The following is a 12,404-nucleotide window of genomic DNA, read 5'->3' on the forward strand; positions in this document are numbered from 1 at the left end:
ACTAGAGGTACAATTTGGCCCGCGGCTAAAATGGATCTGACACCCCTGGTTCATAATAATTAAAGTGTTCATCATGTTCATCATGTCGGCTGTGATCAATTTTTTTAATTTCATCAGGTTTGTCACTTATAAACTTAATATAATGTATGTAATATTAACAGCAAAAAAACATATTACCTAAAGAAAAACATTTTTTTCTTGTAGCGTCGATATAAATTTGTTCTGTACAGTCCGTGGCATATCAAAATTGTACGAGAAACACTTCAGGATATAAATTTCAAACCATTAAGTTGGAAATTTTAAGCACAGTGACATGCGATCATCATAGACCTCTTAATTTTGTTCTGAGCTAACACATTAACAACAAATTTTCTCTATCTTACCGTAAAACGCAGGAGTAGAGTCCTACATCCTGAAGGTCAGCGGGTCTGAACCAGATGGCGTCCTCCTCCTTGCTCATGCGCACGCCGTCGAAGGAAATGGGCTCCTCAAAGTCGCTGTGGCCCAGGCCTGAGCTTCGGTACCACATGAGGCTGAGGCCCACGCTCTGAGCCTGGCTGTAGTTGGCTCGGATATAGCCATAAAATAGGGCACATTTTAGCCTCACCGGCTCGCCCTGCAGCACCTGGTACTTCAGGTAGTCCACCGACCAGTCTGTGCAGCCATCCACTGTGAACAAACAAGACAGAATACTTAATCAGTCCTTACTGACATTTGCTTCAAGCGCAATGGGTTGGCAGAAGTGTCAAAACTTCACATTGCTGTCCTACCTTCCAGCATTCCCTTATACGAATTCCGTCCTGTCAAACTAGTTTTCTGCTTTGATACTACCTCAAAGGACAAAAAAATTTCCTGGACCAACTTTAATATTTTTACAGGCAGGGTAAAAAGGGGCTTTTACACACAGACAAGAATGTCATTCACCTTGCAATAAGTCAGGGATATTTTTTTATTGTACAATGGGCTTCAAACCACTATAAAAATGCTATTAACAAATTTATTGGAATTCACACTTCTGTTTTTTTCTTGTGATCTTGTCAAATTTCATCCAGCCCTGTAACATTAAAAAAAAAAAAAAAAAAGCATAAACCAAGAATGCAGTGAATATCTGAATGTTGTTCTTCTCTGCTATCTTAAACCAAGTATGCACTTGTTGGTTATCTTCGAGGATTTTGCTGGAAAAATATCTTAAGATGCATTTTGTGTGGCTATTAAAGTAGCAAATATGACATTAGTACCATAGGTCTCAAACTCCAGTTTTCGAGGGCCGCAAACCTGTTTTCCATACTGCTCTCTTAAACACACCGGATTCAAATGATTACGATCATTTTCAAGCTCCTGCAGAGCTTGCTGATGAGCTAATAATTTGATTCTGGTGAGTTAATGACAGAAACATAAAAACATGCAGGATTGCGACCCTTGAGGACTGGAGTTTGAGGCCTCACATTTGTAATTAAAAAAAAAAAAATCTCATCACATGATGTAACTGTGATGATCATATGACATACCTCTGATGAACTACAGAAACATGTTCAAGCCAGAGACAACTTCACAAGCACATCCAATTAAAAAGAGACTAGCTTTCTTGGAACTCCGTTCTCAGCATCTATAGTCTTGCTGAGAACGTACAGTCTTGGTACGGTGGAAGTCTCTAGCTAGCTAGCAACGAAGAAAGCTGACATTAGATTATCAGAAAACTAATAGCCTCGCATCATTTTGTTTCCGGGAAATTTCAGATAACGATGTATACCAGTAATGTGGATTTAATCTGAAATTGACATCACAGTGAAATTACCTCATAAACTGCATTTAAATGGGCTACAGACACGCTAACAAGCTTTGTTGCTAACTGCCGGGCAGAGAGAAGCTACTTCAGGAAGACGCTTGTGGATATTCTCATTTATTCCGGTCATTTTATTTTCAAGGCATAGAATCGATCACAGCTGGACTGCTCTATTTGTCTTAGGAGATCTTTCACCTCTCTGCTGAGTTGGCTTTATCAGTGCAAGCAACAAGGCTTGGTTAATATGGTTAATACTGTGCCATCCAAGATTCAAATGCCCTGAGAACTATCTAAGTCCCAACTGCAGTTCATTATCGGTTTTAGTATTAATACAGTGAGTATAATCCATTCTAGTCAGCCTGTTTTGCTAGACAGAAAAAGATCTTGTCGTAATAGTACATTCCCTTCTCATTTCGAGAATAATGACTAGCAATGAAGTGAAATTATTTTTCATACTAATCTATCGTTATTTGTGTTTTTATGGATGCTAAAATGAAGGAAGGGGTGAGGGTAAGTGCAAGTTTTATTATGATCAATATTTAATAAGGTCTACCAGGTGTTTCATAAGCGCAGTCATTATTCATCATATATTTTACAAAAAGGAATATTATTGAAACTATATGAGTCCATATGAAAATTTTGCATCTGCGGCACTAAGCACTATCCCTCCCATGCTTTTGTTGTGTATGCAGAGCATGAGCGTACCATCTTGGCCTCAGCAGGCAACACTCCTGCAATATTCAAATGCAACAACTCGCGTTGCATCTGGGAGCGGACTGTAAAACGCTCCATAAATGATGTCAGACTCTTCTATGTGCTGAGGATGCACAACTGCACCAAAAAAAGTGCAAGGCAAGATATTTAACCAGGAATACGCATCAAGCTCATAAGAAAGGCAAGGCATCGTTCCTTAACTTTCTACGAAGAGATATTTGTGCAAAAGCTCCTCAGGGTACGCTTTTATTTTCTACATGACCCACGCATGCAATTTTTTATGGCTCAAGTTTGCCCTAACCGGGTCACAAAATGTTGAATATGACTAACGTCAAAATGACAACAATAACAATGTTTTTTACCCTAAAACTGGGAAAATTGACCAATTGGTCAATCATGAAATGTATTCAAATGCAGAGCTTGATAACGTTACTCCACATTTAGCACACTCAAACAATTAACTTTTAAATTGGCTGGACCAAGGTACGGTTGAGCTGCTGTATATTTTAAATTGCATTAAGGAGTGTCAAGCACAAAGTTATGCTAATCCCTGCCAATACCCAAGCTACCTAAGGGCTGCTATCAGTCTAATACCAGCATGTCTTGTATGCAACAGGCGCACTGTATATTTGGAGTACATGACTGTGTAAGAGAGTGAGTTGGTGGTGGTGTTGATGGTGAGGTGAGATAAAGCCATAAGAACCCCGACTGGGAGTGATACGGTGTCTCACAGGAACAGCTATGATTGTAATTAATACTCTTAATTAGCAGGGAAGTCACACAAGCGTGCATTCCCTATATGAATAGTTGTCTGCCTAATTATGGCTTCTAATTACCAGTGGGCTAGGCCACAAAAAAAGCCTGGTTCCGTTAGAATGCAATAGAAACACAAAGCATCATCATGGTGCAATGTGTGAAACTTGGCCTAATTATCGCTGCTAATAATGAGAGTAGGACCCTTCCAGTGTACTTACACAAAGGAGCACATGTGTTCAATTCAAACACTTATTAACAGAGTTGAGACCAGTTGTAAGAAACAGATTTTAATCGGTGGCTTTTAAAAAAACAAAAGAAATGTTATTGATTGATTTTCTAAATAGGTACAAAGAAAAACATGGAAATCCGGCCTTGACTACAACACCACTGATGGATTGTTTAACTCTTTTAGTGCCAAGCGTTATCTAAAATGGCAACCCAGAGAGCAGGGGAGCCCGAGTCTGGTCCTTGCGAGCCCCTATCCACAAACCCTCATCCGGTACACCTGATTCAAGTAACCATGATTGTTATCAGGCTTTTACAAAGCTTGCTTATTAACTGAGAATCATGGTTACTTGAAGGCCCTTTGTGTATTCATGGTATTTTTCTTATTAAATAATTTCAATTCAGTTTGTTTCCTCTTCCTGTTATTTGGTTTTATTATTTCTCAGTTTATTCCAGCTGATTGTCATCCAAAACTGATAGTTTCCAAAACACCATATGGCGATATAATCAAAACACTGTATCACACTAACATTAAATTGTAGGTTTAACCGTCATCCTTATTACCATTAGTAACATGATTTAACAGTTTGTCAATATTTGAAAAAAGACTATATATTAAAGTATTATACCTTTTCGAGCCTTGGGGGACACTGTATTTGAATCTCGTGCTGGAAAGTGAGCCAGCCCCAAACAATTTTGCCGCTTGATGTGACCGCCGCTTTGCCTCTTGACTGCTTATAAATGATGTATGCAGACAAACCTCATAAACATTTGGTGTGTCGGACTGGTCAAACTTCAAATGCATAAGATTAGGTACTGTACACACAGGCCCCACATAGGCCTTCCCCTGGGGTTTGCAGAAAGTGGAGCTCTTTTGAGTGCGTGCGTGTGTTTGTATGTGTGTGTATGCATACCGCAGATATTTAGATATGGAACTCAAAATGGTTTTATCAACTCAATTAGATGCTGACATTTCCCACATCCCATGCTGGGTTTAAAAATCAATGCTTCCCACAAGAGGCACGCCGCCGTCACCATCTCTCACGCCCTCTGTGCAAGTGCAGAAACACACGCACAGAATCCGGCCTACACCTCTGGGACATCACACCTTTTATAACGATTTTGTTCGGCCACTCCTAAACAAGCCTCAACTGCGAGGCAGGCTTTCACATGTTGTGGAGTGGCTGTTCTTGTGAATTACACTGCAGCATACCAGACTGCAGCACTTCCTCTTGTTTTTTTTTTTTTTTGTATTGTTTTTTTTTATTTATTTATTTTTTTTACTCGTTTTTCTGCAGTTCATGCATTACCAATGCTACAGAACGTGTGTGTGGCCGAAGATGCGGACAGTAGGTGTGTCAAACTGTTACAATGTGTGTGCACCTTGGAGCATTATTACATTGTGTTTTTGACACAAATGTGACACAACACCAAGGCAATAAAAACAGAGCCAGGAGCTTGAATAAATGTAACCACATGCATGCATAAACACACGATGACAGAGTTTGCGTGTCGCTTGGGTTTACGTGCAGATATTCGCGTTTTGGGAGTTGAAAAAGGTGCTCTGGGATTTTAAAATCATCAGTTACGGTTCATGGGTCGGGCAACGTGTAAATCACTGAATTTGTCAGTTTGTAACCTAGTCACTAATGTTTGCTTGTGTGGCTCACTTTCTTAATTGGAATCTAAATAAATCTGTAAAATCTGTACATCATTGATTGCTCGTTGGTCAGAGTACAAATAAGTCACTTGTGATAAGAAACAATACTGATTTGCTGGTTAGTCAACTGGTACCTAGCATTGGGCATTTGGTCCCAACTTCTTAAATAGAATCAAATCTCAAAACTATGCCATCGTTGGCTGGCATGGTGTTTGATGTTCATAATGTCATCGGTTGGCCAACAATGTTCTTGCATTATCTTTAGATGTAACTATGTTATGCTGTTACTGACTGACATCTCTCTTGCTGTTCATTTATAAGTTGCTGCAGACCCATGCATATAATAACATTACCCATGATGCAGAGCACCCTTTAACAAGTCTTCATTTTTGAAAAGTCAGATACGGTCAATGTAGCCAACTCATCAGTGTTTCCATAATTAATAACCCACCATCCTTTTATACAAAGCCCTGTATCACCCTAAATTGCTCCTCTCACTCCAAGACTCATCACTACCTTCTCCTCTAATGAAGTGTAATTATCAGATCTTAGGCGGGCAGCGGGGTTCTCGCAGGTCACGACCAAAGTCAATGATCTATACTGATAACGGCTCTTAATAATGATCTGTCACATTCGTTTTTTTCTTCTCCTCAGTATACACTAATGTCCATCTACACTTGTCGAATCCCAGGCCAGTTCTAAGAATTCCTTTTTGAGTGTGCAGACAGAAATGTTGGAAGGCATCATTTGAAATGTTATTCTGTAACATATTTGTTTTAATCACGACGGTAACTGAAGATTGCTACATACTTGCATGTAGCATGTAACGTTTATTGTTACCTGGTCACCCAAAACTCTAACGGGGACTACTTGTGATTTTTGGTGAAATTTTATTCCAGAAGATAACGGAATCTGGTCCAAGGCCAACGTATACCCCGTGATGGCCATACCATGGAGTTTGCGCAGCGCCTAATAGCTGAACAGAAGCCTTGCGGTAACTAGGCCGAATTGACAGTAAATGGGTGGCCTGTACAAATAAAATTCTGAAGCGAAAAAAAACATCAACTGCAATCATGCAGCAAATCAGCCCTGTTTGAACCATGCTATCCAATCAACAGTGGACAGCTGTAAGCACTGTTTGTGCTCACAGCTGGTCTTAAAATATGCCTCTATCAGGTTCTCCGCCTTCACATCCAAATAAACCCAAATAAAAATCCAAATAAACATGACATAAGGCAGTAATGCATTTCCAGAATGGGCCGCCTGGGTTGTGTTTTACAAAGCCATTTGGCACTAGGTTTTGTTGGACAGGGAGCGTAACAAATACATCATTTTCAAATAATTCTAAAGTTATAAGTAAAACAAGAGCACCTCCGCCAAGGCTTAAGCGAATTAAACAGAAATTAATGACTGGAGTTCTATGATCCAATTAGCTAAAAGCAGGTTATAATTTCTTTCTGGATTCACCGGTGCACAATACCTTTGTCAATGTCAAATTAATACTCTGACAAATTGAGTAGTTTTGTAAAGCAGTAATTCAATTCCATCCATCCATCCATCCATCCATCCATCCATCCATCCATCCATCCATCCACCCACACATGCATACATACAGTACATACATTGGCGTACAAGATTGGTCCACTTCCTTATCCAGTAATTTAAGCTCATCCGGTGATTCTCGGAAAGTAGAAGCAGTATACCATTTTCGGTCATTGGGCTAACTTCTCAAAACGTCAATCGTGTTGAGTGGCTCAAATATTTTGTCTGTTCTTTTATTCAGTAAATCCTTTTTTCTCAACCATGTATTCTTACAAGATTGATATGACTACTCGAAACTGTACTTGGTCCGCTAGTTATAAATACTAAAACGTAAGTGCTTTCATTGTGTCATTCACTTTGGATGTCATGTAACCACAGAGCTGGACACAACATGCACGGGTGCAGTCAGAATCAAGGTTCTCAAAAGCACTATTTTTCGTTAAGATTGCCGGTCTTCATTTAAAATAGTCCTCAACATTTAGTACCATTTGCTGTAATGCTAAACTGAAGGAGTTGAAGCAGCTGACGCCAAACAGCTAAAATGATTCTAAGCTCTGCCCAAGCTAAAGCTAAGCTCCATTATTCTCGTCCCGCTTTGCCGTCTCAAAACCAGCTTACATTGCTCACAACAATAAAATCCTTATAGTCATCCAAGAAGCTCATAAAAAGAGGAAGCATCTCAGATCAATACATGTAAATACTTCCCATGATTATCGTCATGGATTTTGAGTTGGCTTCAAGAGATGAGTCAAGATAGAAAGTGGAGTTGGGGCCTCAGGTCACTTTTTAAATTAAATTTGAAATAGGATTCAAGTTTAACCATGATAATCACGTAAGAACACATCAGACTGATAAGGGCTTGTTTCATTCAGCTCTGCCGTCTAGGAGCCACATGACTGCATCCTGTTACTGTTCTGTTGCCGCTCCATTAGATTAGATTTGATAGGAGCTGGCATGGACTGTATAAACATTACGATCACACTCACGTTATTAGATAGGATTGGTCACGTTGGTGCATCCATCCACTAAAAATCTGACATTCCACCTTTAAAGCATTTCATTCACAATACTATACAATGAAGTGAAATCTCAACCTGTAGTTGTTTTCATCTTCTCTTTGGCTAATGTTTTATGACTTTTGATGCCCCTGCAAAAGAGTACCAGTAATGGCAAGAAGATCACAATGAGACAACACATCTAGGTAATTGACTAGGCTATCCGGTATAGATCCAGTTACATTATCGACTTTTACATTTATATAATATTGAACAAATGTAAGTGCATATTGTCTGTAGTGTTAATAAAGATACGATTTAACTGTGGCATTATTTAGATTTCCAGATTTTTTTTTTTTTTTAAATAAATCCAAGGTCAAAAAGCAATTTGCAAAGGACTTTGTCTGACATTATCGTTTGCGATGAATTTATTGTCATTTGTGCCTATTATCCCTGCGTTCTTCCTCATTGTCTTTGGAATAACACTAGGGAAGTTTATGCCCTTTTAATCTCTCCCGTCTGTGTTCCACCGCTCCAAATTTCTCCGTGTCCGAGCCATTCTTGCGCTGATGGCTCACCACTGCTCATTTAAATGCAAATGTGGACCAAACACCGATAATTTTTAGACGTGGGAAAGATTTACCCTCTCGTCAGTTTTCTGTCACTCACTTTGTAATTTTCCTTTCCATTCAGTGATTAGAATGAGCCATTCGCTTTAAAGATAATATCAGATAAAATAAATAAATGAAAAAAAAAAAAACCTCCCCAGTCGGAGTTGGATGTATGTTTAATGCAAGATTGCATAAGCAGGCAATTATTGGAAATTCTTGTGATTAAGTCGTCCTTTAAAGCCCATGCTGAATGATTTACTGGAACAGATACAGTACCTTATTTGTATTTCATAATTTCCTCGAGAACATTGTTTTGTGCACAGTTTTCGATGTATAAACCCCATACCATCAAGGCACTTAGTCTCTATGTACTAGTTGGTTGAGTGTCCAATGTGATTTCTATGGGTAGCATCTCTGCTTGGTCATTTCAGTCATCCAAATCACACGTATAAGTTAATGTCCTCCCAATGCAGAAACTCTTTAAAATCATTGCACGTACTGTCTATGTAGTCATTTGTCATTCTGTACAGTATATCACATATTGCAGGCATCACCACTGATTAGTCATGTCTGTCTCTCAGTAATTTGCATTTATGTTTCAGTCTCGCCTTCTTGCACAGTTTCTGAATGCTGAGAGTTTTACCATCATCACACATATGGTGTATACGTTACTCAATCAATCAAAATGTCACTCGTTACAGGCGGTAGCACTGATAATAAGCATTTCGGTTCTGGTCCTGCCTTGTTGCACAGTCTCTTAGTGATTAAACTCTCTAATATTATTACACTTAATTGTCGTTATGGGTTGGATTGCTGCACTTTGCACTGGTCAGTTTTTTAAATTGGTAATGGTAACATTTCTCTGTAGGGAAAAACACATGAGGAGACATGCTAACGGGTTGGTGTGTTTTTATGATTCTCAATTTAAAAAAAAAAAGATTTTAAAACATGTCGTTGACTTACATACAGTAGTAGTAGTTGTAGTAATCTAGTGCTAGTATTAGTATTAAGTAGTAATAGTAGTAGTAGTGCTACCTGGTGGCCATGGACTACACACAAGGAGGAACAGCATGAAATCATAATTGACAAATTGTGTAATTGTTCACCTTCGATTTAATGATTAAAGTATCATGTGATTTGATATTTTTACTTTTCTAAAAATATTCAACCTCTACCACAAGGCATTCTATTCTATTCTTTTCTATTCTATTCTATTCTACTGTATTCCACTCACCTTATCTTAATCCAATAGCTGGAAGAAGTACCATGTGTTTACTGCCTTCCATTTTGACCTGAGGTACCAGTAATGGATCCTTGCCATTCAGTTTTGGTCCTGCCTTGTGTCTTAGTGGTGAAATCCCATCCGTGTTGATCGGTTTTACACCTTTGTCCAATAAGTCAGGACAACAAAGTTGCTGGCCATTTGTGCAGTGTTTTATACTATTGGCACTTGAGTTGTAGCTTAATTGTGCAGAACAAAAATCGGTGTACAATTAGTGACTGGGAGGCTAAAGAGACTCAAACCGGAAGAAGAAGACAACCTTTGACGAAATGTGATGTGACGCCTGCATATGCAAATGATACTAGTGCAGTGTCTTCCAGGCCTTCTGCTACGCAGCTACCCATCGACACCAGCTGAGCAAAGCCAATGCCAGACTGCTGCGAGGCAGCCTTTGGTGGCGCACTGGCATTTGGCCGCTTGCTGCTAATTATTCAATGAAGAAATCCGATAATCTACCTTTTTTCCTTTTTGGGTATATTCACATTTGTTGTCTGGTGCTGCACACATTGGTGTCATCAGCAGAAGAGGCAGTGATTCATCGGTTTTGAATTAGCCACTGTACAATACACAAAATTATTGTGTAATAGCAGTGCACTGTATGGCTTATTAGTATAAGCGTTATTGTTTGGTTTTGTATGTCATTTCTAGTCGACATACAAAAACTGCCACACAAATATATCCAAAAACACACAGAAAAACATACAGAAACTGTATGACCAATTATTAAGCAGCAGGGGATTTTGTTCCAGTAGAAAAAGTACCTCAGAGTATCTTGTTTTGCTAATGTGAAATATGCAAATTAAAATCAAGCCATTGTAACAAAAAATAACATTAAAAGAAAACCGAAAACAAAGTTGCTTTATACTTTTCCTGTTGGTGATAGGCTAACATGGCCTAAATGCAGCGATGCATCACAAAAGAAAGCAATAAAATAGCACAAATTGCTAACGACACACGATTATTGCCATTAAACATGAGCTCTGTAAAGCGACCCAGGATGAACTTGTGTGCCACTGTATGATTGCATGCTGATCTGCTGACATCCGCTCGTCACTGTAAACAAATTGAATCACAGCCTCTCTGTCTGGTGCAGTGTGCTTTGGATCATCCCCCTCCCTATCCAGACCTTATTTGCGGCAAGCGCTCTGTAAATTGTGCAGTAATGCACGCCGCCGTCACATTAAAGCACACAGCTTGCCACCTGAGAACCACAAAGATGGATATAGACAACAACAGGGAAATTCAGCTAATATGATTTCTGATATTTGCATACATATTGGCAACACTATAACTTGAAGGGCAACTTTAAGCTTGGATAAATAAAGCTTAAACCAAAGAAAAAACAAAACCCACAACTGAGGGATTTACTCTAGGAGCAACAATAAAGCAGCAGGCGATGCCATTTACCTTGACACCTGAAGGTGACGTTTGCTTCCAAGGTGAATTTATTGTCCTTGACCAAGTTCAGCCCAGCTCACTGAGATCCTTTTAATAACTCTCCAATTGACTTCAAATTAACCAGAACCCGTTATAGAACAGAAATGTCCCCTGTTGTGTGTGAAAAGGGTGTCAGTGAGACATTAGCTTTTTGACTTACCTCCCTCTCTATTCCCATTTCTCATTCTTGCCGCTTTTTTCCTGCCCATAAAAGGGCTCTTTTTAAGGAGAACATAAAGCTTGTCAGGATTTGGGCAGCTGGTGAAAGTCATTTGAGGCCCAAATTGATGCGCTCTGGACTCTCAATAGTATCTCGCCAATAGCTGGGGTTGGATAAAGGCGTCTTTATCTCGCAAGGGTGAAAGTTGGGAAATGAGCAACGGATGTTAGTGGCGGCTGCTGTCGGGTCGCACACAGGTCTATTTTTAAAGACCTGATTCCCGAAGATTTAATATTCCAAACCACACGACTCGCCCGTTCGTACCCCAAGACAATTATGATCTAACCTAAAAACCCTAGGTTGGATTTTTAAATTTTGGCTGAAAGACATTTATTACAGAAACAATTCCGCAGAAATGATGATGATACGAGAAAAAAACATGACCAACAAACATTCGACTACAGTAGACAAAAGGGCATCGATTGCGGCTTGGCTTCAACTCGCATGAACACAAAAAGACGACAAACCAAAAATTGTCTTTACAATGACATGTTCGATGAACTCCAAAATGTCTTCACATGCCATTCTGATTCATGTTGTGTTTATTGAATATGAATTAAGTAGACACATATCAACAGTTTCTATCCAGTTCAGCGGACGGTCAATCACGGTTCAGCTTACAACCCTCATGTAAGCAAACCCAGAGAAGAGGTGAGCCATGATTGGTCGTTACCTTAGCCCTTTAGCACTGTCCCTTTCAGTGCAGAGCTAGTGGAATAATGGTTGTCCACTGAAATGGATACAAACATATGTATTTTTCTGCTTAATTAATGTTCCACAAAAACTAAATGATTTAAAATGTAATGTTTGAACAATTAGGGCATGTAGAACATATATAAAGGGGAAAAAATATCATTCATACCAGCAGCCATGGAAAAACAGAACTTTAACATTATCATTCATTTATTTGTATTGGTTTCTATGCCATTTCATGAATAAATGTCTTCAATGGCATAGTAAATTTCAGGATCACTGCCTTTATTGTGGGTGCGGGTAGGGGGTCTAAATGTCATTCCCTAAATTAAAATTGAAACTCACATATGAAACCCGAAAGCTGACCTGAACCAGCTATAATTTTTTTCTCTGTTTATCTTTTTTGCTGGAGCCTAACCCACCTGATGTAAGGTGAAAAAAAGACTACAATCTAGATGGCAGGCCCAAATCCTGCCAATGAACCAT

The 12,404-nt window shown here is 39.2% G+C and overlaps 1 protein-coding gene across 4 annotated transcripts in view; it reads right to left on the minus strand.

Annotated features, from left to right (window-relative positions):
• The window catches only part of il1rapl1a (interleukin 1 receptor accessory protein-like 1a), a 238,461-nt gene that overhangs the window by 135,535 nt on the left and 90,522 nt on the right, over nt 1–12,404 (minus strand). For all 4 annotated transcript variants that reach the window (XM_088415704.1, XM_088415702.1, XM_088415701.1 and 1 more), the window contains exon 3: nt 384–669. In XM_088415704.1, coding sequence (XP_088271830.1) covers nt 384–669 — 286 coding nt within the window. The remainder of the gene's footprint in view (nt 1–383; nt 670–12,404) is intronic.

Source organism: Hippichthys cyanospilos, chromosome 5 (assembly GCF_059441005.1).
Source record: "Hippichthys cyanospilos isolate Australia breed blue-spotted pipefish chromosome 5, RoL_Hcya_1.0, whole genome shotgun sequence".
Classification (NCBI taxonomy): domain Eukaryota; kingdom Metazoa; phylum Chordata; class Actinopteri; order Syngnathiformes; family Syngnathidae; genus Hippichthys; species Hippichthys cyanospilos.